The sequence below is a fragment of the Corvus brachyrhynchos genome, unplaced genomic scaffold (genome assembly GCF_000691975.1).
Source record: "Corvus brachyrhynchos isolate BGI_N302 unplaced genomic scaffold, ASM69197v1 scaffold412, whole genome shotgun sequence".
NCBI lineage: Eukaryota > Metazoa > Chordata > Aves > Passeriformes > Corvidae > Corvus > Corvus brachyrhynchos.
The window spans coordinates 1,614,748-1,640,031 of NW_008236761.1; the positions used below are offsets into that span (position 1 = coordinate 1,614,748).

At 47.8% G+C, this 25,284-nt stretch overlaps 1 protein-coding gene across 2 annotated transcripts in view; it reads left to right on the plus strand.

The window, feature by feature from the left end:
- The window catches only part of GDPD5 (glycerophosphodiester phosphodiesterase domain containing 5), a 63,105-nt gene that overhangs the window by 32,386 nt on the left and 5,435 nt on the right, over positions 1–25,284 (plus strand). For both annotated transcript variants that reach the window (XM_017727122.1, XM_008644646.2), the window contains exons 3-14: positions 2,504–2,607; positions 6,067–6,160; positions 6,780–6,839; positions 8,881–8,979; positions 10,216–10,309; positions 12,106–12,251; positions 16,619–16,701; positions 19,622–19,772; positions 20,182–20,400; positions 21,099–21,256; positions 23,053–23,200; positions 24,316–24,398. In XM_017727122.1, coding sequence (XP_017582611.1) covers positions 2,504–2,607; positions 6,067–6,160; positions 6,780–6,839; positions 8,881–8,979; positions 10,216–10,309; positions 12,106–12,251; positions 16,619–16,701; positions 19,622–19,772; positions 20,182–20,400; positions 21,099–21,256; positions 23,053–23,200; positions 24,316–24,398 — 1,439 coding nt within the window. The remainder of the gene's footprint in view (positions 1–2,503; positions 2,608–6,066; positions 6,161–6,779; positions 6,840–8,880; positions 8,980–10,215; positions 10,310–12,105; positions 12,252–16,618; positions 16,702–19,621; positions 19,773–20,181; positions 20,401–21,098; positions 21,257–23,052; positions 23,201–24,315; positions 24,399–25,284) is intronic.

The window sequence follows — 25,284 nt, forward strand, 5'->3', positions numbered from 1 at the left end:
TGGAGCCCCTTTAGGCCCTGCAAGGGGCTCTGACCCCGCCCTGGAGCCTTCTCCTCTCCAGGTGAGCACCCCCAGCTCTCCCAGCCTGGCTCCAGAGCAGAGGGGCTCCAGCCCTGGAGCATCTCCGGGGCCTCCTCTGGACTCTCTCCAGCAGCTCCAGGTCCTTCTGCTGTTGGCCCCGGGGCTGGGGCAGCTCTGCAGGTGGGGTCTCACCTGAGCAGGGCAGAGGCTAAACCTGCATTGGCTCTGCAGGTTGGATTTGGCAGAGGATAAATTTCTAGGAAAACCTCCTCTAAAGGAATTTTTTTTTTAGAAATCCTGGTCAAAGGATTTCTTTAGCTCACAAGTGGTACCATGCTGGGAGGTGTCTCCTGGCATATGTGTGGTCATCTGGAATGAAATAGGTGAGAAATAGGAGGAAGTTTGACTAAATTGAGAAAGTCCTCGTAGGAGGGGTTGGTGGGAGCGTGTATAGTTAAACCTCATAACATCTCCTACAGATCTTAGAATAAATAAACTTCCTGAGCTTCTCTGCTTTGCTGTGCCACTGCAGTAAATAATGCTTTGTCTGGCTTGGAGAGTTGCAGCAAAAGAGACTGGCAGAGACTTCAGTTGACCAAAACTAATCCCTAAATTGGAAAATCTGTCCCCTGTGATAATGAATTTCAGTGCTGTTTTAAACAAGATTCAATCTTCCAGCACAAGAGTGGGTAAAATCCAGCGTCACAGATGAATCAAACATTGGCTTTTCTGTGGCATATTCCTTTAATTTGTGGGGTTTTTTTCCCCCTAAATCCCTTAACTTGGAGTTGGTTTTGCTCCCACCTGGCGTAGTGTGGGGACTGGGGATGTGCAAAAGGGGTGGAGAATGTGTGTGAAACACTGATTGATTTATTTATTTCTTATTAAGGATTCTATGATTTTTTTTCTGACAAAAATTTTCTGGCAAACTACAACTTGGTAAAATGTCTCTGTCATCATTAATTTCCTTTTGGGGCTCTTCTGATTGTGTCTGTTGATCACTGGATCAGAGAATGGCTGGAGTGGACCTTAAAGATCAAATATTCTGTGTTTTTCTGAAAGCCCACCCAGAACTGTGCCTGAACTCACTGAAGGATGCCTTAAGATAGAAGAATTTGCCTGGGTTTTCACAAAACCAGCAAGGCATGGCAAGGGCACCCTCAAGGGCAGACCCAAAATAGCATTTGGAGAGCTTGCCACAAGCTCTGCTGCTTGCATGTAAATAAGAAGGGGGAAATTGTGTTTATATATATGGGAAAAAAAAGCTCAAAGGTTTTGAAATGTTTTCCTTGGCTTGTTTATCAAATCAGTGTCATCCACTGCACGAACATCAGCAGAGCTCAGCCCAGACTGACCTTTAAAGAGCTGGAGGGTGGGATTTTTTTAGCAATGTTGGTCTTCAGCATAAAAAGGGCATAAAACCTCACTTGCCTTGGAGAACCCCAAATATATATGGGAATATAACCCATATTTAACTTATATGTGCAAGGAGGTGTTAGACCCAAGCGGAGAGGGGGAAAGAGAATCCCAACAAACAATGGGGAAAGTGAGGTTTGGAATCCTGGAAATGTGCAGGCTGCAAGGCATCCAGAAGGAGGGGAATGGTTTGGATTGGAAGAGACCTTAAAGCTCATCCAGTCCCATGGGCAGGGGCACCTTCCACTATCCCAGGTTGCTCCAAACCCTGTCCAACCTTTGGAACACTTCCAGGGATCCAGGGGCAGCCATGGCTTCTCTGGGCAAAATTGGGTGTCTTGATTTGGGTTATACAGCCAAGAATTTGGAATTTCTAGCAGAAAACATCATTTTTTGGCATAGCAAAAAATGAAACAATTCCAACCCTTTTTATTGCTTTCTTTTGGCTCTTTTTCCTGTGGTGGAGAATACAAGGAGGAGCTGTGTATCACAGGATTGGTATCCAGGGTGATGCAAAATAGTCAACACACAGTTAAGTAAATAACTCCAGCCCTTAGCATGGAAAGGGACGCAAAAATTAGTATTTTTTAGTGTTTCTATTCGCTATATTGGTTACAGTGTTTTGCATAATTAAAAATCCAGGAGAGCTCACCAGAGAAAAGAGCATTTTCCAAGAAGATCAATGTGTGCTCAGGGTCCAGAAGGGAATGACGGTGGTAGAGTTGCTCCTGTTCTTTCCAGTTTTCATCCTTCCTTGCTCCTTGTGGGAAGAGAGGATTCATTAGAATATTTTCCATGCAGAATTTATTTCAACAAAAGACCCCTCACCAAACAAAACCCCAGCTCCATATCCAGAAGTGTTCCCTCTTCCCTGACAGCTGGAGAAATGCTCTTCCAGCCCTCCATAAGATGTATCTATATAAATGACCCTCTTCCCAGAGCTGGGGAGCAGGGTTGCATCTCCCAGGGAGCAGAGGTGTGAAATCTGCCCTTGGAAGTGCCTGTTTACTCCACAGCTGGGATCAAGTGGCATCCTATGGACACTGACTTCTCTTTTTCTCCGCAGTGGGAGCGCCTCTGGTTCCTCATCCTCACCTCATCCTTCTTCCTCACCCTGGTCTGGTTTTACTTCTGGTGGGAAGTTCACAATGACTACAATGAAATCAACTGGTGAGTAGAGCTTCCCTTAGGAAATCTGGCTGCCATCACGCACCTGCTCAACACAGCTTTGGATTCATCTGGATCCTTTGGATGGAGTTGCAATGATGATAAAGGGAAAATGAGGTGGGAAGTGGGACTGAAGGAGAGCTGCTTCTGCCTGGTCCGTGTGTAGATGTAACGTGGCCTCACATCTCCACTGCGTGGCTGGGTTTTTGTTTGTTTGTCTCTATGGTCGGCTGGGTTTGGAAGTGGCTGAGCAATTTGGCTGCAACTATTCCACAACATATCCGTGGCAAAAATTCAGCCTGAAGCACATGGGTGTGGAAAATATTATACAAAGTTGGAAGGAGCTGAAAAGGAGCTTTGCAGTGGGATGTGCTGGAATTTAGGGTGTTGCCAGCTGCCTCCAATGCTGGAAATTATACTCCCTTTTATTATTCGCAGCATCTTAAAACATTTTGACAGCACCTTGGGCTGTGTTCTAACCAAACTGCTTTGACAGCGTCTTCTTGTCAAACATAAGATGTAAAGTGTATTTTAAAACACAGTGGGGAGCTGATCCCTTAAATAAATCATCTGCTTTAGATGCTGGAGCTGTGCGAAGGGAGCGTGTTTACCAACATGGTGATGCGAGCTGGCTCCTCCCAGGAGGAAATGGGTTTTTCCTCTTTGCTCACACCCACACTGTGGCAAGTGAAACCATCACCATTGCTCTGAATTATTTGTAACAGCAGCATGATAAAAATGCCTTTTCTAAAATGGTGTTTTGGAACCTCTCTCTTCTTCAGTTAAACCTTCAGAGAGGATGTGAGAGCTCCAAGTCCGCCCCAGTGCGAGACGAACACTGAGCTCAAAGTTGTGAAAGGGCTAAAAACAATCCTGTAGAAATGAAGGAAAGCCCTGGGAATGCTGTGAATGGGCACTGGAGCTGCAGTGCTGCCAAGGCTTGGCTCCCCAGATATTCCTGCAGGAAAGGGGGGACATCTGCAGGTCTGCTCTGGATGCAAGAGGCAGTTGGGATTTAACACGTCCAGATGTCGCCTGCAGCCCAAAGCCCTGTCCCTGCCGTGCAACCCAGGGTGCTGGAAGCACATCTGGATTGTGCACAACACTGGGAAAGGATTCCCTCTTGTGCACAAGTTCTGGAGAGGCTCTCTGGATGGAAAACAGCATTTCAGGCACTGCCATTCAGTGCTGGAAATGGGTTGGTGCTATGTGTGTACTGTAACCCCAGTGAGATCCCTGCTCCATGCACTGGCACCAGAGGTTGAGCAGGGTTTCTGGGAACAGCTGTGGAAAGGCTGGGAAGGAGGAGGAGAAGAACACGGGGCGAGGTTTTCATTACAGCCATGCCAGTTCCAGGCAAGGGGGAAGTAATTTCCACTGGGTCCATGCAGGCTGAGCCTGGCCCTCTTCCCTTCCAGCTGCGTGGGCTCCATGAAAACAGAGCAGTTTTGGCCAGACAGGGTGTGAGGGAGTTGAAAGCATCAATTTGTTCCCAGTGGGGCTGTGAACCTGTTGCTGATGAGGCACAGTGAGGGGCTGGTGTTTAGAAACGGCGCCTTTGCTGTTCCTCTGTGGTCGTCGCTTCTGGGCCGTGCTTTTGGACGAGGTTTCTTTGCTGCTTGTTCCTGCTGCCTTCCTCTCTGATTTACTGGGAAGCTGGGAGCTCCCCCAGAGGAGAGGAAGGGCTCTTTGGGGCAAACAGCACACTGAGTTACTGCCAGGGCCTTCCAGAGGAACTGGGAGAAGGAATTGCTGTGATATTGGTGTCAGGAGCTGCTGAGCTTCTTCCCACCCTCCAGAGCTCATCCTTGGGAGCTCTCCTCTCTCATGTCATGTGCAGCTGCACTGAACTCCTTCAGCCTGTCCCACCAGGTGAAGAAAGACTGGAGGTGTCTGTCCAAGCAGCCCCTCAAGGAGGAGCACTGCCAGCAGCAGGTCGGCTTGAGGGCTGGATGAAGACTTCCCCCCGCTCTGGGACTTGTTCCAGCACTGCATCACCCTCTGGGAAGAGATTTTTCAACCCAGACCTCTAAGGGCCTTTTCCCTCTGCCACCCTTGAGGAGGTTTTTCATCTTTTTACCTGTCTGTCAGGCATCTTGGGCAGCAGTTGGGGCTTTTCAACTTGTAAGGACTAAAGGGACTATTCTGGGGTTGAAATGGGCTTTAGAAGGACAAGGCAAAATTGTAGCCCAGCATGTCTTGCTTCAGGCTTTTCAGCTTTTTTTTCCTTGAGGCTGGATATCAGTGAGGTCCTTGTTAGTGAAGGTGCTTTGTGTCCCTTAAGTAAATTTTTTTTTTTAATTTATTGCTTCTGGCATGTCCCTTTTTGGTGTCTACACTTGATTGCATTATAATTTAGATCTGCACTGTATAAGGTTTGTACTGCACCAGTTCTGGCTAGGGTGGGCTGTGGGGGATGCTGTAATTTGGGAACCTGGCTGTGTTCCCCTGGAGCAGGACCATAAATGCAAGGCTTGTAGCAAATGTGTTCCTCCTCAGTTCTGGAGAAAGCTCCCCTGCTTCATAACTGCCATGGACACAGCATTTTAAAACATTCATTTGCACATCAAGTGAAAGCCTGGTGCTCTCAGAGGGGCACCGAAGGGACATCAGAGCAAAAACTTAAATGGACTGAGAGCTAAGGAAGCTCTGGGTGGTGGCATCAGCAAAGACTTCAGAGGAGCCCTCTTTCCTTTCTTCCCTCTTTTTTCCTAACAGCATGTCTGAATGCCTGCAGATCCCTGGTTTTGTGCTCTTTGACTTCCTGAGCAAAACCTGGACACGGGCCATGCCTGTTGAGCCCAAGGATTTGCTTTCCAGATCTCACAGGGGAGCTTTACTCCTGGACAGAATTGGAATCAGAGAATATCCTGGATTATATAATGGATTCCAACTCCTGGCTCTGCACAGGACAGCCCCAAAAATCACCCCAGAGTTTGTCCAAACAGAGCAGATGTTCTGTCTGATGACTGATGCTGGATTTGAGTGCTGGGGAGGAGGTTGGCTCTTTGACCTGCATGTATGTAGTGCAGCATTTCTGTCTGTTGTAACCAAAAAGCAGGCAACAAAAGAACCCAGCCAGTTCACTGCATGAGCTGATTCCCCCCAGAACCACCCTGTCCTTGTTGTGCCAAAGGGTTTGCATGGAGGTAACATCAACCCTAATCCAAGTTAGGGATGCTGTTGGTTTTTTTTTTTTTTTTTTCCTAAAAATCCATTGGAAAAACTTTAATCCAGGTCAGGTTTGAACTCTCAGAAGCTGCAAGGAGGGTTCTGGGGTTTCTCTGCCTTTCTCTATCCGGGTAATTTCCATAAGGGATTAAAGCACTGGGTTGTCACTTGTGCTTTTTGCTGCCTATCTCTTTTCTTGACAGATCCATTTTCTAAAGTCTTGTCTAATCCTAGTGAAGCTGTTCTGGTGTTGAATCCCTTCTTAATCTATCCTTCCCACTTCTCTTCCAGGTTTTTATATAACCGAATGGGATATTGGAGTGACTGGTCCATTCCAATCCTTGTTACAACTGCTGCTGGCTTTACCTACATTACAATGTTACTGGTGAGTAGAATGAAATCCCCTTTCTCAGAGGTTTGTGTGTTGGCTTTAAAAAGGCCACGAGCTTCTCAGGCCATCTGCAAGTTGAGCAATCTTCCCTCAGAAGTGATTTCTCTCCCTCTCTCTCTTTACTCTTTCTCTTTTTTCTCGTTCTCTTTCTCTCTTTCTTATTCTCTTTTTCTTAGCCTTAATTTGCATAAAATTAAAAGTGAAAAATAGACACTCTTAGGCCTCAGATGATCAAACGACAGATACCTTCAGAGGAGGAATACAGCTCTTGTTTCCCATGGTATGGCCCAGTTTCTACTTCCAGGCACAAGGGGCAGTTGTTGCCCTTCATCCCAGGGGGTTGGGACCTTCAGGGTGGTGTCCATTCAGGTGGCCACTGCTTCCTGCAGCCCCAGGGGCTGTGCACCCCTGGGCCAGACTCTGAGCTCCCTGCAAAGCCTTTTCCTTCACATCCTTGGCTTTGGAGAGGATCTGCTGGCCCATCCTGCCTCCCTTCCTGCTGGCTGCCCTGGCTTGTGTGGCTGTCCCCTCGGGTGGGTGATGTGTCCCTGTGTGCTCAAGCGCTTCAGGGTGGTGATGTGCCTCTGTCTGACTGCTGGTTTCTCCCTCCCAGATCCTGGCACTGTGTCACATAGCTGTGGGACAGCAGATGAACCTGCACTGGCTGCACAAGGTAAATCTCAGCTTCAAGGGGAGCAGGATCTCAGGAATGCGGGAGCCTGAGGAGCAGGCGGGGGGTGGCACTTGCTGTCACTGTGCCTTTGGGAAGAGCATAAAATGACTGTGGTGGATGAGCAGACTGCTCAGGAGAGGCCATCAAGGCCTGGGGACAAAGAATTTGGTGAAATGCTTTTGGCCCTTGCTGATAGAGAGGCCACCCGTGGAGATGGAGAAACACCAGTGGTTAGAGCAGCCTGGTTCAGTCCCAGCTCAGGTGCTCCATGAACCTCTCTGGGGCTCCTTTCTGTGCTGAACCCAGCCCTGGAGAGGGGCTGAGCAGACGTGAAGCTCTTCAGAGTGTGCTTGGAGGGGACCAGCTGGAAAAGCCTTGGGAGAAGATGTAGCTGTTAAAACTGGGGGTATGCAGCGTGCAGGGTGAGGTTTGCGGGGCCCAAGGAGATTTGTGTGTAAAGCAGCTTGAAAAACACTGCTGTGAAACACCAGAGAAGATCTTTGGAGCACAGAAGGGGAGAGGAAGGGTATGGAGGGAGAGAAAATGGGTTGGCAGGATCCCACTGTAGCAGGCAATCTGCTAATTGGAAATGAAGGGACCAGACCTGAATCTGCCAATACACAGCCCCTCCTGGAATTCTGCCCGTGATGAGGTATTGCAGGATCACAGCCTGAACACCTCCCAGGACAGGGAGAGCAGAGACCTCCCCACCCTTCCTTTTTCTTTATTTCTTTCCCTTAGAGATGGTAGAAGTTATGCTTCCTCAGGGGAGGAGGAGGATGCAATCAGAGAGAGGGGGCAGGGACTGTCTGACTGCTGCTGCAAATACTTTATCAATTCTTGAGCCTGACATATGTTTCTTCATCAGGGAAAATGGTATTTCTCAGGCACCCTGGTGGGCTTAGATGAGTAAGTCCAGAAGAGGGGTGTGTTGGTGGAGATCAGTTCTACCCTGTGGGCCCCCCACATTTCCTCCCCTTCTTCCTAAGAAGCCCCCTTTTCATCACAGCTCAGATGTGTTGCTCTGTCTCTTCCGTTCCCCAACACCTCCCTCATCTTCCTAAGGAGGTTGAGATACACGACTGGAATAAGTTAATATTTTTCTCTGAACTCTACTGAATTAACTTCAAATATAGATTAAAGTGTGGGGGAAAGGCTGCTATGTGCAAACCACACAACTCTGTCCAATTTTCTCCTGCAATTCTGTGCAAAGAGCTGAGGGTTGTAAGCCAAGTCAAAGATGGGTGTGAGGGGAGGGGTAGAAGCAATAAATTGGAGTTGATGGGAGGAGGAAAGGGAGAAGTGGAGATTTGTGTCCTGACACCTCTGTGCCACACAGGACGGCCACACCAAGGGCAATTAGGGCTGCAGAAAGAGGAATCCTGTTTATATGTACCAAAGTGATTTCTGTAAATGTTGGGAATGCGGGGTTTTATTTGCTGGTCTGAGATATTAAACCTGAAATTGGCCTAGAGGTGCCCTGTGCAACCAAGACGATCAGTTCCTTCCTGGGGATCAGTTTCTGCCAAGTCTCCCCCACAGATTTTGGATCTGCAGCAGCATCCTTTGGCTCTGGCAGAACAGCAGGGGCTGGATACCAGACAGAGCAGAGAGTGGGAATTATTTTTAGACAGACAGCCCAGATTCTCAGTCTTTGCAGCTGGAGTTATTTCCGTGGCACTTTTGGATGGTTTGAACTTTTTACCTTCCCCTTGGAGGTCACGTTTTCATTTTGCCTGCTTTGCTCAGACCTCTGAGTGCTTCCATGTGAAAGGGCAGCTGGGGGAGGTCCTGATGGGCTGGGTCTTGGTCTGTCCTCTCCATGCCACCACTGTCCCATCCAAAGTCCTTTCTCAGGCCCTGGTATAACAGGTCACAACGTGACAGCACATGAGCCCAACCTCCTTCCCCGTGGGTCCTCGTGCTGCTTTTTTCAGGCCTTTTATTACATGCAAAGGTTTTCTCTCTCCATTTCCCAACCTATACAATTTATATAATAACCACAGTCTCCAGCCTGCAAATACCCTCTGATTTGTTGCAGATTGGCCTGGTGACAACCTTGATAACTACTGTGGTGACCATGTCATCAATAGCACAGCTTTGGGACGATGAGTGGGAGATGGTATTTATTTCATTGCAGGTAAGTTGTCTGCAAGGATGTTTCCCTGGGAGGGAAAAGGGGCCAGAGCAGCTGAATGCCATGAGTGTTTTATGAATTTCTGTAAGATGAAACTCTGTCTTGATGGTCGGCACTCCCCAAATTGAAATCTTGGCAATGAGAAAATTGTTTTAAGAAAGACTTGTGGTATCCTGCAGGGCTGTAGAAGTGTCAGAGGAAAATACTTACAAACTTAATTTCTTTTAGATCTGCTCTCTGTTCCTTTTTCCCCTCTTCCTCAAAAAAAAGTCGCAAAATATTTTGCCCATCTTGCTTAAGAGGTGATCACTGACATGTATTTGGGAGTATGCAAATCTATGCAAATACAGGGGGTGGAAGTGGCATTCACATGAATGACTAACATTTCTCAGAAGTGCTTTATTTTACTGCGGGTTTTTTTTAAGATTTAGGCAGGGAATTGGAGAGCAGAAGCACGACTCAGATGATACATCTCCAGCTTTGTGTCATGGTGATGCACCCTGGTGATTAACAGACCGGTGTGTTCAGAGAATTCCAGAAGAGTTTGGGTTGGAAGGGACCTTAGAGCTCATCTAATTCCCATCCCCTGCCATGGGCAGGGACACCTTCCACTATCCCAGGCTGCTCCAAGCCCTGTCCAGCCTGACCTTGGACACTGCCAGGGATCCAGGGGCAGCCACAGCTTCTCTGGGCACCCTGTGCCAGTGTTTTACCACCCTCATCATAATTTTTTTTTCCGCTCATATGTGGTGTGAATCTGCACTATCTCAGTTTAAAACCATTTCCCCGTGTCCTACTGCAGCTGGCCCTAATAAAGGCTGTCCACATTTCTCTTACAGACCCCCTTCAAGTGCTAAAAGGCCACAATAAGTTGTCCCTGGAGCCTTCTCCAGGTGAACACGCCCAGCTCGGCTCCAGAGCAGAGGGACTCCAGCCCTTGGAGCAGCTCCGCGGCCTCCTCTGGACTCACTCCAGCAGCCCTTATTCCAAATATCTCTGTTGTTGAGGGGGAAATTCCCCTAAAAGGGGGTTAGAGCTTTCCTCCTTTCCCTTCAGAGCAGCCAGAATGCCAGAGGCAATGGCAGGATTTGGAAGAAACAATGGCCAAAACAGCTGCAGGAGGCTGATGGAGGAACGCTGCAGAATCCACCTGGAAACAGAACCTGTGAAGTCAATGCATTTTCAAGGTGCTGGGGTGTTTTTAATCACATTTTCCTCTCCTGTTCTTGTGCCCTGCAGGCCACAGCCCCTTTCTTGCATATAGGAGCCCTGGCAGCTGTCACAGCACTGTCGTGGTTGGTGGCGGGGCAGTTTGCACGGACGGAGAAAGCCAGTGAGTACCTCCTGTGTCCCTGCAGGGTGGGGAGTGGCTGCTCCTCTTGCTTCTCTCTTTCCCCCCTTGATTCTATTTTTTCCCCCCCTGTTTCTCCTTTACTTTTTACCTTTTTATTTTCTTTTGAATAAGCCAGGGAGCTGTTTTCCTTTTCTCTTTCTGTTCCTGGATTGTTTTGTTTGTTTTTAAGGAAAAACATTGGTATCACTTGATCTTAAGAGTATGTCAGACTCGTTTTACTCGTGGAAGGCATCTTACCTGGAATAGTTTACAGACTTTTTGGTGCAGACATGGTGGTGTTAAAAAAAGAAGAAAAAAACCAAAACATCTGTGAGAATGTGAACTACAGTCACTTTTAGTGGAAAATGGGATTTCAATCTTTTGGGAAAATGAGGTGCAGCTGCCGGCCTTGGTGCAAGCCTATTCTTGCCATTTCTTTGTGGCATTTCAGCTTTTTTTCTGAGCAAATTTTTTGGGGCTTTTTGTTCTGATTAGACTGAATTTTCAGAGCATGGTTGGTGTGTGGTGCTCCTGGGGTGAGCAGGAACTGGGTCAGGATCACATTCTGTGTCTGCCTGGAGGTTTGGGTGCTGGTGTGACGCCTTTAAGGTGCAGGACACGGCGTGAGTTCCCTTAGCAAGGTACCATTGAGTTCCTTGAGTGCTCCGTGAGTGATTGACATCTCTGCCAGAGAGGAGGAAAAAGCCCTGGCAGAGTTCCTAGAGTTACTTTCTGGCTTGTGGGAACATGTATGAATGAGCCTATTAGGTGCTGGAAGCAAAAAGTAGCCTATTTATGAGGGAAACCAGATGAGTTGTGGCCAGGAGCAGAGCTGGGCTGTTCTGTCCTTCCCTTAAAAAACACCCCACCTTCTCTATCTTGCATCCATTGCAAATATTTGTTTTAAGGGGTTTGGGGGTTTTTTTTTGGCTGTTATCCCTTAAGTTGCAAAGCCTTAATGAGTTTCCATAATAAATAATAATTTAAAAATTTAAACATCAAGTCTTTTGCTGTAACATCTGTGGTTTCTAGTGGCTCCAGATATCTTAGGAGTTCAAAGGTGCCTGTTGTTTTTTATAAGGAACACATGTCTGTGGGGTACAAGGGGTGATTCTGTTGCTCTGTCGGCACCTCCCAAAGATTCCCAGAGAGCCTGGACTTTGTGGGAAGTTGCTGATAAATGGAATTGGGTGGCTGATGGGTCGTGTGGGAGGCAGTGTGGGGGCTCCTCTGGCCCCAAGCACTGCAGCACCATCACAGCCCAGGGATTTATTTAAAGGTCTCCAACTTGATCAGTAAAGCATTACTACATTTTTCTGGCACAAATCTCAAGGCAGAAGCAGCTGAAGCGGCCTTGCCCTGGCTGAAGTGGGTGGTGGTGGTAAACCACCAATATAAGCTTTAATTGCACTGGTGTGGTGCCATGGCTTATTTTTAGCTATGAGTGACTGATGAGTTATTTCTGTTGTCAGGCAGGGAAAAATTTGGTGCTGTCCTACCCAAAGGGTGGAAAAGCCAACAGTGTTTTGGGTGGCACTTCTGGGGTTTAACCAATTCACTTAACTTACTGTTTCCCAAATACAAAATGAAGTGAAAGCCTCCTTCAGGGCTTGATTTTTATTAAACAGAAGATGTTTTCCCCTAAACACAGAGCTCTGCTCTTACATTAGAGGCACTGACAGTAGATCAGTCCTCCCCTCCGGAGGAAGACAGAGGCATTCTAGAATGTGCTCCTGTGGCACAAGGAGGTCAGGGCCAGCAGTTTCACCAGCTCTTTGTCTCTCTCTCCATCCCAGCTTCCCAGATGCTGATGTTCACTGCATACCTGGCGGTTGTAGTTGCACTTTACCTCGTCCCCCTCACCATCTCCTCCCCCTGCATCATGGAGAAGAAGGCTCTGGGACCCAAGCCAGCCATCCTAGGGCACCGTGGGGCACCGATGGTGAGTAGTGACCAGAGCCCTGTGCTCTGGCTCCTCTGCCCGTGCGAAGGGTGCTGCTGGATCTGGCAGTCTCCAGGCTGCTCTCCAGGGAATGGATACAACAAATACAACTTGGAGGCACTCCTGCCTAGGATTACCGTGGAAGTAAAGCAGGGCTTGAACCCAGAGTCAAGTGACACCCCAGATGCTTTAGATACAAACAAAAGGGCAATTCTTGCCTTGCTCAGGCTGGTTTGTGCCATTGCATTATTTTGGCTGCTGCTTTTCGTAGAATTGTGGAATCCTTCCGTTCATCTTCTCTTAGGTACCAAAACATTGCCACCATCTTTGAGGGGGCCTTTTTTTCTTTTTGTGACTCTGAAGAGCTTTGGTTTGTGCTGCTTGTGCAGGTGAAATCAAGAAGCATTTGCTTTGCTGCACACGTTCTTTACATATTAAAAATAAGGGCAGTTAACCTGGCTGCCGGCCTGATTGATAGCAGCAAACACTCACAATAAACATCTTCTGCCAGAGCAGGAGAAAGGCTTGTCTGGGAAATAAATCTGTGTCAGGTCAGGTCAGCTTTTGTTAAATCAAGCTTCAGTTTTCTTGTGTGGGCAGTACAATAATGAGGTCTCATCTCCTGTATCTAGTTATTAAATCCCTAATGCCTTTTGCTTATGAGTTTATCCTCTTGTCCGTGGCAGGTTGTTTTTCCTGTTTGTTTTGTGCTTTTTCACTTCCTTTCAGTCCGGGTGAGCAATTTCCTGAAAAGTTAGGCCTCAGAATCCCAGAATGGTTTGGGTGGGAAGGGACCTTAAGGCCATTGAGTTCCATGGGCAGGGTTAGTTATGGATGCTCTCTAAAATAGGGGGATTAAAGGTATGTTTTATTGTATGTTTTAAACAGAACTGTCACTGCCTTGGCACGTTACTCACCTGGCATGATGGGACACTAATGCAGAAATCCAGTGGAGTGGCAGATCCCACACTAAGCCCCACACAGGGAACTTCCAAAGGGCATCGTTTTACACAAAAAGAAAATTCCATTTCTTAGGTATCACTTTAACCCTGACTTGTGGGGTTTTTCTGTCCAGTTTGTAGCTCACAAGGAGATTAATACTGGAAAGGAGAGATAAAGAGGAAAAATTAATAAAAAATAAATCAAAAGGATGGCCATATTTCCAAAAGGACAAGAAAATACCCTTAAATCTTGTTGATGAAACAAAAGATCAGATCCTTTAGTGCATAATCTCAGATTCCCAGAATGGTTTGGGCTGAAAGGGACCATAAAAACCTTGTTCCAACACTTTCCCCTAGACCATCCAGAGGTTTGCAGTGGCTGCAGTTAGTTTGGAATAAAATTGGGTTCTTCTGTCCAGGCTTCTTCATTAACCTCCCCAACAAATGATGCCATGAGTTTCTTTTTTAAGCCCTGGCTAATCAAGGGAAAAACACAATGTGGTGATGTCCAGCTGCAGCAAGGTTGTGCTGCTCTAACACAGTTTCATAATCTTCTTTAAGGAAGGTCCCCAAAGCTCCTGGCTCTGTTTGAATGCATTTGCAACTGATTTGTAAGCACAAAAATAACCAAAATGAGTTCATTCACGGTAATTTTCTAGAAATTACTTGCTGTGTCTCTGCAGCAGGAAGAAATGAATAGTAGCCTGATTTTTGCGGGGGATGAGTCTCTCAAACCAGGCGCAGAGAGGTGGAAGAGCTCACAGAAATCCTGTGCTGGGTCTGTCTGGCTCTCAGTGATGTGGGCATGGTTTATAAAAGAGAGGAGGTTTGGAAATCATTGCTTTGTGCCCCAAGGTTTCTTTCCCTTCAAGAGTTGGTTGTGTCCCTTGATACAAACCTGGATTTTAGGTTTTAGGCATAGCACACCTGAATATATTGTGCCAAGGAGGTGTCCCATAAAACAACCTGGAGAGAGGCAGCGAGAAACACGAACAGAAGGATTGTGCATTTTTGTAGTTATTTCAGTTTGGCTGTAAAGCCTTTTTAAAAAAATAACATTAATCCAAGCAATTAATTCCTGTACCAGCAGCTGCCCCGCTTGGATGCATCTTTGCCTTAAACATGCTTAATCTGGGGCTTCAGCTCCCTCTTAGCAGAATAAACAGGCTGGGAGGATGCAGATCCCTGTATCTCACATTGTCCTTTCTCACAAAACCCCTCACATGGCAGGGTATATAAACTCCTGGTACAGAGCAATCCTGCCTCCAGAGTGGTGCCAGCTCTGGGAATAGGCAGCATCTGATATTGGTGGGAAGGGTTAAATTTGCTCTCCTGGCTTTCTGGCTGATCTTTACTGAGTTACATCATCGGTGTCAGTGGCCTGTGCAGTTCCCTCAGGGCTGGGATTGACCGAGAGGTTCAGGAGCTGGGGAGGGCAGGTTTTGGATTGATGATGGGAGAGGCACTCCACTGGGAGAGGCAATTATTTATGTGAGGGTGACAGGCTGGGGACTCGCCACATGCTCACAGGGAGATCTGTCTTTGCCTGAAGGGTTATAATCACAGAATCACAGGATGGTTTAGGTTGGAAGGGACCTTAAAGCTCATCTCATTCTTCTGCTCTGGAATGGGCAGGGACCCCTTCCACTATCCCAGGGTGCTCCAAGCCCTGTCCAGCCTGACCTTGGACACTGCCAGGGATCCAGGGGCAGCCACAGCTGCTCTGGGCACCCTGTGCCAGGGCCTGCCCACCCTCCCAGGGAACAATTCCTTCCCAGTATCCCATCCATCCCTGCCCTCTGTGACTTGAAAGCCATTCCACCTTGTTGTGTCACTGTCTGCCTGTGTAAAATGTGCTCTCCTTTTTTCCAGTCCCCCTTTAAGTACACTTTAAAGCCATTCCCCCTTGTTGTGTCACTGTCTGCCTGTGTAAAACGTGCTCTCCTTTTTTCCAGTCCCCCTTTAAGTACTGCAAGGCTGCAATGAGGTCTCCTCGGAGCTCCTTTAGGCACTGGGAGGCTCTCTGAGATCTCCCCAGAGTCTTGTCCAGGCTGAACAACCCCAGCTCTCCCAGCCTGTCTTTGTAGGAGATGTTTTCATACGAGGGTGGGTGCAAAAGCAAATATTGAACTGTAGAGAGAGGATCACCTTGCAGGGTTACCCTGCAGAAACCTGAGCTACTCGGGAAGGGACACCCGAGCTGGTGACAGCAACCCAAGGCCATCTGAGCAAGTCTGGCTGGGATTCTCCAGATCCTTGTGGCTGCTGCTCTCTGCTGGCGGCTCCTCTTGGAGCTCGACCTTGGGTGACCCAGCGCGGGGCTGTGCGCTGGGGGTGTCGCCTCTGTCTTCGCCTAAACAAGTCTGGCTTTGATTGGGAGCTGTTTTAGGAAGATAATGTGGCTCTGTGCTGCCTTTGATGAGCAAACGTAAAAATGAACTTGTGTTGATGTGTGGCTGGAGCCAGAGGAATTCAGTGCTGAGATACCGGAGCTGGGTGAAGGTTGGTGCTGATATTTGCTCTGATTGTTTTACTCTGAAGCTCTGCTGACCTGAGCCTGTGAAGTGATCAGAAAACAAATGTCACTTAGAGACACACTAAATGCTTAAGCAAGTTTTTATATTTATCATTATATCTTGCTCACATGGTGCAGTTGGGCCTTTGCCCTTAATTATTGCTCTTTGCGGTCCCTGAGTAAATCATGGGCTGTTGAATGCTTATTATGTCCTGATGGAACTGATCCTGGTGGTGGAAAACCAGGGTGTTACAGGTGCTCCAAGCCTGAAAAAAACTGGGGGAAAAAGTAATTTATTTTTCAAAAATAACTTTATTTTGATGTGATTCAGTGCAGAAAACCTGCCAGGTTTCCTTTCCACAGTTGTATTTTTTTTTCTGGTCTTCCTGTTGTTGTTTCATGGGTGTTTTGGGAGTAGCTGTACTGTACTGCTTTTGTAGAAAAGCAAAGTATTTGTCTTCACACCATTTTTATTTTAAACGAACCCTAATTCTCTTACCATCTGCTCCTCAACAGGGAGGAATATCAAGTAAAATCTGAGTCCTTCTCTCTGATAGCCTCAGGGATAAATTTTCTAGGCTTAAGGCTATTTTTTTAATTGTTGTTAAAACTAACTAGAACATTTGTTATTAGAGAAACTGTCTGATTTTTAGATTAATAGCTGACTTCATGGAATGGGTAGATGTGGGAGTAAAATGTATCTTACAGAATATGTGGTCTAGTTGTTCTCCATGGTATGGAAGAGACAGGAATTTTTGGGCATGGAGAGATGTGGAATAATAACATTTTGGGCCACTTAGGACACCCTGATATCTCCAAACCCTTCTCCCAGCATCCTCGCTGACACTGCTTTGTAAACTTCCTTCATGCTGCTGATCTCTCATTGCTTTTTTTGTGTGTTTTCCTAACAGCTGGCACCAGAAAACACTCTGATGTCCTTCCAGAAGGCAGTGGAGCAGAAGGTGCATGGAGTCCAGGCTGATGTGGTATTGAGGTAGGTCAGTGTGCTGGCTGCTCTGAGGCTGTCTGTGGGTAATCCAAGCCAGGAATGGTCCAGCATATCCAGTGTCTGGGCATTGCAGCTTTTTCCCATCGGGAAGGGCTGTCCTGGTGAACTCCTCCAGTAACTCCTGTGTCTCCATCAGACGCTGATGATTATTTCACTGAGGTGATGGTTAAAGGTGGAGTTGTCCAAATGAGGGAACCTGGATCTCTTTGTCACCTTCATTTGCAGGAAGGCTGTAGTTGATCCTAGAGCCTGTTTTATTCCAGTGAAACAGCCTGGCCTTGGGAGGAGACAGAGCTGCTTAGATGTGACTTTTTCTGGCATACCCCAGGTGCAGACAGAGCAGAGATCCCAAATTGACTTTGTTGCACAGGAGGGTCTTCACCAACCTTGAAAAATCATCCCAAGAATGCACCAGGAGGAAACCCTTCCTTCTCCTCTTCCTCTCCCTCCCAAGGCATTAATCTTTAGGGAAGGAGGAACCTAGTGACTGTCAGAAAGTTGTTCCTTGCTGACAAGTGTTGAGCTGAGTGGACAAAACCAATTAAAAGAGAATTTAGAGAGGATTGTTTCAAGAGCTGTGCTTTGTTCCAGAAGTTTGATAGTTCCTTAATATTCCTTGATACTCCTGCTCCCAGTTTGTCCTGGTACCACTTATAAATACAAGAAAGACTCAAAGCAGGTATTTTATTTTTTTCCCTGACTGCTTTGGAGGTCTGTGTCAATGGAGAGATATTTTTGCCTGGTGGAAGGAAGTTGAATTGTTAATTGTTTCCTTTTTACTTCGCATCATTTTTTTTTTTTGAGAGAAAATGATTTAAAAACTGAAGGAATTTCTTTCCACTGGTGAGTGGAAGGTCACTGTGGAAGGATGAATTGGGATGTATGTTATACAGCTCTTGTTTTTTTCCAAAATTAGTTCATCAGCTGTCGTGAGGGGACAAGTACTTGACTGTCCAGCTCCCAGATGAGCACTTGGCTCATGTGGCTGAATCCATTAACACTGGCCAAGGAGAAAGGTGGGCTTTGGGAGGAGGAGGGCTGGAAAAGCTCCAAGATCCTTCCCCATTGCCACTCATCAGCCATCCCAGAGGAGCATTCCAGGCTTAAACAGTGCCCTTGATGGCCCAGTTTCCTGAGCCCTCTCCAAGAGACCCAAGTGCCTTCACAAAAAGAGGATTCCATTGACTTTCAGACTGAAAAGTGGGATATTGGTGCAGCTGGCAGCACCCTCAGGAAGGGTTTGCAGCACAACACCCCTTGCTGTCCTTATCCCTCAGGAAGATGCTCTTTGTGCCTGTGGCTGGATGGATCCATCCCTCCTGGAATACTTCCATGTTCTTCTAGGCATGTATCAGCATGGGTGGGCAGCTTGGACCTGCACTCAGAGCCATCACATCCTGCTCCATACCCATTCCATATCCCAAACCATTTACAAAGCCAGCTTTGCTCCAAGCAGCAGAAGCCTGGAATTGCTGCCTGTTCCTCTCTCTCTTCTACCCCTTGCCACATCCCTTCTTCTAAAGCTCTGGTTCCTGTCTCTGAATTACTGCTTCAAACCTGGGCCTGCCAAGACGCTGTGGTTAGCCCTGAGTGGTGCTGGGTGACTCTGTGAGGGGAGGATTGGAAAGGAGGGAGCAAATGTCAAGTTGAGCCCCATAGGATTTCTGCACTGTGTTTAAGGCTTAGCAGTGCTCTGCTCTTCTATGAGATGTTAAACTCGAGCTCCTGTCTCTTTTAAACACTCCACACTCTTCATTCTGCAGTTGCTTGGCATTTTTTTTTTAATTTTATTTTTAACTGTATTTATTAAACCCCTTCCAACTGCAGCAGTGTGGGATTGCCGTGTCAGCGGGTTGCTTTGGGCTGGGGGGAAGGAGTTGGCACAGCACAGGCCCGAAATAGCAAATAAAGATGCCAGTGACCTTTGTGAGAAGGGACTTGTGAGGGCAGTGGTAAAGCTGAGGCAATGTTTGCTCCATCATCTACAACTGGGTTTCATTTTCCCTCTGGGAAACAGCTCTGGATTATCTCCTAATTCAAATGGGATTTGTCATTTCGCTCCATCCTCTTTTCAGACTTCTTCTGCGTCTCCTTGCTTTGGAAAATGTCATTGTTATCAGGCTGGCTGCCCTGGGTTTGTCTTGATTTCTGGGTGCAGACAACTGCCCCCTGCCCTTGATAAAAACTGTCACTGCCCTGCGTGGTTTTACCACTGATCTGGTCCCAGAAAATTGAGTGGAAGAAAGCTTAACAAGTTTTTTATGCTTTCCAGAACCATTATTCTGTAATATCTACGTGACTTAAAAACCCCAGGGCATGCATTTGGCTGTTCAGTTTCATCTGAGAGGTGATTTATTTTTTTTTTTAAGCATGAACTTAACTCATGTGGGCATGAAACCAATTTTCAGTTGGAGAAGGCAATTTCAGAGCATTTTTGGTAGTTTGGAACCCTTGCATCTCACTGAAAGCCTGATGTTCACATATAGTCTGAGAGGCTTTGAAAATCTCCCTCCTGATCTGCTCTGGACAGATTGAGGAGAGTTTGTGTGTGTGTGTGTGCATCCAGGGAAAAATCTGATGTTTTGGGGAGCTGCAGAAGCTTTGATGAGCCTTCAGGGTGGGTGTTCCTGTCAAAGCTACCTGAGCTGGAAATTTTTGAGGGGATAATGGAGAGGAGAGAGGGAGAGGTGGATGAGGCATGAATGGGGTTATGTCAGTGTAGCAATGACTGCCAACATCTCTTAGATGTTCTCCTCTGCGTGCACCTCAGGTGCTCTTGGGGATGGAGGGGGTTTGTTGGGCTGCTTGACACTTGGACAAGGATTTTGATGTGAAGCCCTAACAGAGGCTGGAGTGGGAAAGGGGCATTTCTCTCCTCCACCTGTAAGAGGGCCTGTCTTTGCAGCTATGATGGGGTGCCCTTTCTGATGCATGACAAGACCCTCAGGAGAACAACAAACGTGGAGGAGGTGTTTCCAGAGCGGGCCTACGAGCACTCCTCCATGTTCAACTGGACTGACCTGGAAAAGCTTAATGCTGGGGAGTGGTTCCTGCAGGTGGGTGCCAAGGAGCCATGGGATCACAGCTCATTCCCAGGTCCTCTTTGAGGGGGAAAGGTGTAGATCCATCTCTTCAGTGATGTGGTGCAGCTAGACCAGGTGTCCATGGACCACGTTTAGTTCTGTCTCTACTAAACTTAGGCTTGGTCTAAGTTCTGTGCCTTTTCTGCCGCTTGGAAAAAGGGGCCTTAGGCCTGGCTGACACCACAAAGAACTTTAAGACCCCCAGGAGGGTGAATGTGGTTATAAGGAAGACAGAAAAAGCAGTGTGTTATACACTGTTCCCCTTCTGTTGAATTTAATTTTGGGACAATCATCTCCACAAAGATAAAGTAAGAAATTCAGCCTTTACACTGGGGGAGTCTGGGCTTTGTGGCAGTAATCCTGGGACGTGCTCTGCTTTCAGAATGACCCTTTCTGGACAGCAGGGTCTCTCTCAAGGGCTGATTACTTGGAGGCTGCCAACCAGTCAGTCTGCAAGCTGGAAGATATGCTGGAGGTGATCAAGGACAACACATCCCTCATCCTGAACTTCCAGGACCTGCCAGCAGCTCATCCCTACTACAGCACTTACATCAACATCACCCTGGAAACCATCCTGGCATCGGGAATTCGGCAGCAGGCTGTGAGTTCTGTGGGGTTGGGGATGTTTCCAGAATCAGCCTCCTTATGGTTTCCATGAATCCTTGGGTGCCTCCAGTTGGGCATCAATCCCTGGGTGATTCACTCTAATTTGAAATGCCACCCTGTGCCAGGAAGTTGTGCTGGGCACTGTACCAGTGGTCCCAGAGGCTGGAGTGGACCACCTGGTACAGCTCAGGAGAGGTTCTCTCTGGGTATAAGGAAACTGGTTCTCCCTGTTTTTTTAAGCCCCCTCTAAGGCCACAACAGAGATGGAGCTGAAGAGCAAGAGAAAAATAGTTGAAACATAGATGTGGGGATGTGAAGTGGGATTTCTCCCTCAGGTTTTTGGTTCCCTATTGAAAATGCACATGGCTGTTTCTGTGCTACTCTGATGCTTTGGTAGATTAGTGTCACTGAGTTAAGACCAGGCTGGCTGGGGCTTGGAGCAGCCTGGTCTAGAGGAAGGTGTTGGCATGGCAAGGGGTTGGAACGAGATGACTTGGAAGGTCCCTTTCTACCCAAACCACTCTGCGATCCAATGATCCACTTCACCTCTGGCAGCTGGCCATGAGCTGTTGATTTGACATGCTTGGGAATCGCGGTATGAGCTCAGGGCTATTCCATGCCCCGCCCTGGAGTGTTCCCAGATCTGGGAGCCACGTTTGCCGTAACCGGTGCCCTGTCTCGCACCCCGCACAGGTGATGTGGCTGCCGGACGCGGAGCGGCAGCTGGTCCGACGGGTTGCTCCGGGTTTCCAGCAGACCTCTGGCCTCAAGCTGGATGCAGAGCGCCTGAGGGAGAAGGGCATCGTGAAGCTCAACCTGCGCTACACCAAGGTCACGAACGAGGATGTCAGGTACTGCCTCTGTGAGAGCCCACACCATCCTTTCCTGAGCGTCCCAGCCTGTCTGGCTGCACAGAGGGATCTTTTCAGATGGATTTGCTCTTGAAAGCTTGAGCTGTGCAAGCTTTTCACTACCCGTCATCCGGAATCCAGGCTGTTTCTGGGAGTGCACAGCTGCCTCTGACATGTCTACATGCTGTCTCAGGATATGCTGATCCTCTTTGAAATACAAATGTGTGAATTGGCTGATTCTTATTACGCTCACAGCTCTGGGAAAAAGTGAAGGCCTTTCACACTGAGTTCCCTCCGAGTGCTGCTTCATCCTCATTAGCAGCTGCTCTTTGGCTCCATTTGTCTGCTCCAGAGCTGCTAGCACAGAATTTTGATTCGCCCGAAGTCTGGATGTGCTTTCAGAAAGTTCTCTTTGCAGGAAGAGGAATTCCTGTCCTGTATCATCCATTTAGACTGATCAGCTCTTCTCTGTAATGACCTTGGCACAGCAAGGGGTTCCTGTCCTGCCTGAGCCTGTATTTGAACTCTGTGGTGTTTCAGCTCCCAACTTTGCCCCCCTTTCTCAGGGAGGGCAGATTGTTTCTAGTAGGGCTTTCCTGGTTTTTAAAATCTAAATTAAGCAGGTTTGCAGAAGAGAAATACCTCCAAAGGAGCTGTCTTGCTGCATGTTAGAGCTGGAAGTAGGGAAGAGCTGAGCCTGCAGCTGTCTGAGAGCATGGCCCTGTTCAGGGTGATCCAGCTGTGTCTTTCTGTGGCTGCCAGCAGTCAGTGCAGCTCCTTAAAACCAAGGTTCTGCTTTACCTGCAGGATAATTCCTGCTTATTTTTCCTCCTATTTTCTCTGTCCCATGGAGAGGGCTCTATGCTAACTTGCTCTTCTATCCCAGTTTATCAGCCTCAATCTCCCATCAATCCCACCTGAGCTGTAAGAGCTGTCACCTGAATGTTTCTTGAACCCTGTGGTGCCCAGTCAGATGTTGCTGCAGTCCTGGTTTAACACAGTTCTCTCAGTTCTCCCCAAATCCAGCACCTGGATGTAACATTGCTGCAACCACCCCTGCCCCTGAGAACCCCTTTGGAGCACCTTATTCCTGTTGTGAGCTTAGAGATGTCCATGTTTTGCACTGTGGCCTTCCACCTCAAAGTGTTTTGCCAGTGTTAAATTGCAGGGATTAACCTGTGCTGCCCGTGTGAGGGAGATTGTTGATGCTTCTGCTTCACAGATAAGGAAACAGCAATTTATGTGTATTATCTGGGTACCAGGTAATTGGTAATCTGGCTGCCAGTGCTTGGTTTGCTGCTGGCAGCTCCTGGACCCCAGCTGGCAGTTTTAGGCACTTGGAAAATGACCTCAGGAGGCTGGGAGCTGTAACTCTGCAATTGTCCCCAAAACAAAGGCATGGAAGTTGTAGGAATTGATGTTGGAGACAGGTCTGTCAGTGTTTAATTAAGCAAATTGCTCCTGAAGTGTTACAGGCGTCTGAGGCAGATGCTAATTTTGCATCAGCATGATGAAATGGTTGTTCCAGAAACACACCATGTCCATCATTCCTGGGGAGGCATCTGAGATGGGCTGTGGCCTGTGCCAGACAGCAGCCAAGAGGTGAGGAAAGCTGTCAGGATCAAACCATTGGCTTGCAGTGCCCTCGGCCCGCTCTTGAAGTGCCCATACCCTGTTCAAAACTCTATTTCACACGTTTCAAACCACATAAAGCTGTCTGTGGTCGATGGCAAGAGCAGCTCTTGGAGATGAGGTTTGGTGGGGTCCTGCATGTCACGCTGTGTGTCCCCTGGCAGGGACTATGCCATGGCCAACCTGAGTGTGAACCTGTACACGGTGAACGAGCCCTGGCTGTTCTCCATCCTGTGGTGTGCCGGCGTCCCCTCGGTCACCTCCGACAGCTCCCACGTCCTCCGCAAGGTGCCTTTCCCCATCTGGCTCATGGTAAGCACCACCCTGGGAGGGGCTGGGAGATCTGGGAGGAGGAAGTGCAGTGGGTGGGGTGTAGAGGTGTGGGCCACTGCAGCCCTGTGCCCAGTGGGATTTTCCAGGGAGGTTTGGTTGGGCTTGAGGGTTTTCCCCCCTCTGTAGAGCTGAGCCCTGAGATGGTTATGAATTGATGCTCCTCTTGCACAGTCCTTTCAGTTTGGGTGGGATCCTTGGAGACTCCACTGCAGCCCTGTGCCCAGTGGGATTTTCCAGGGAGGTTTGGTTGGGCTTGAGGGTTTTCCCCCCTCTGTAGAGCTGAGCCCTGAGATGGTTATGAATTGATGCTCCTCTTGCACAGTCCTTTCAGTTTGGGTGGGATCCTTGGAGACTGCCTTGCATTCCCTGTTTAACCCACATGATTTTTCCAGTTTTCCTCTGAGGGAAAACACCTTTGCAGACCTGCTGAGCAGCTGTTACAGTTGCAGGAGAAGCAGGCACGCAGGTGAACCAGCAAACCAGGCCTCTGTGTCTTGGCCAAGTTGCAAAATTAGGTTTTTGCCTGTTCTTAATCCCAAATTAAAGACAAGTTTTACCTCTGGCTACCCCATTGCTGAGCAAGAACAAGTAGAGACCCCGTGATGATGGTTCACCTGGCCTCAGCTGGTGTGATGACCACTTAGACTGGCACCTGGAACCACACCTACCAGTGCCTGAAAGGACATAAACTGCATTTGCAGCATGGGGGCTGTGCCTAAAAGCTCCCATCTGCAGTTAAAATGGACCCTGCATGGATATATTTCCCTGTTTTCCTCCAGACCTGGACTGCCAAACAGCACCTTGCCCTCACCCTTAGGTACAGCTGAGAAAGGAAACTTTCAGCCCAGAGAGCTCTGAGAAAATGTCAGCATACAAAAGGAGGGAGAGTTTCAAATTCTTCCCGTTCGCAGTTTTCCCTGATAGTTTTGGATGACAGCCTGGCATTAGGAAGGTCATAAATGTTGTGATTTATACCTGACCCCTGCAGCTCTGTGCTTTTCTTGCTCCTTGGTGGTAACTCCAGCCACGTGTGGTCTCCCTGTGATTGCACAAACCCAAATGTTTAAGGTCTGCTTCTGTTTTCTGTCTTGCAGCCTCCAGACGAGTACCACCTAATCTGGATCACGTCTGATCTCATTTCATTTCTCGTAATTGTAGGAGTTTTTATATTCCAGAAGTAAGTTTGTTACAGCTCTGCTCTTGGGTATTTGTGACCTGTGTTTTTGTCCAGATTGTCTGGTGGAGATGGGAGAGAGGAGCACCCTGACCCTCAGTTCTTGGATTGCAATAGCAGGGGAAATACTTATTAAAAAATCCTTGCAAACAATAATTTCACTCCCAAGATGGGATGTAGAATTGGATGCACCTTTTCAGAACGAGAGATCACAGATTAGTAGTGTCAGATGCCTTGCTTTGCTCCTAAAATCTGTGGAAGCAAGCTGTAAATGCTTTAGGGAAATGGGTGTTGAGAAAGACATCACAGTGCTTTAAAGGGAGAAGAGGAGAGGGCTTTTGAGATTCCACCATTATAGTGTTCAAAAGGAACCCGTTACAGTTCTCTTAAATCAGTTCTTCCTGTTTGGATGAAGAACTAGAAATATTATGGAGTAATTGGAATAGTTTGGGTTGGAAGGGACCTTAAAGATCATTTAGTTCCAACCCCCCTGCCAGAGGCAGGGAATTATTATGGGAAATGTTACGATACTGCAACTCAAATCAGTTGCTTTGTTAGAAAGAAGGAGGAGAAGCTCTACTCCAGAAGCTGGACTTTCCTGCAGCAAAGGGCTTGCTCTTCCAAGAGCCTTTTGCAGGACAGACCCCTTTCCCTGATGTTCCAGTTTCTCCACCACATGAAAGAATTGGTAGCAGCATTGAGGATGTGTCAAAACCAAATCAGAGCAGGATTGCCCAATGACCACCTGCTGATGGGATTCAGCTCTGGGGAGCTGGGCTTGGCATTTAGCCTTCAGTGTCATGGTTGGTTTTTTTGGTGTGTTTTTGTTTGGTTTGGTTTTTTCCCCCAAGTCCTTTTTAGGGCAAACCAGAGCTGCAGGATGAGGGGG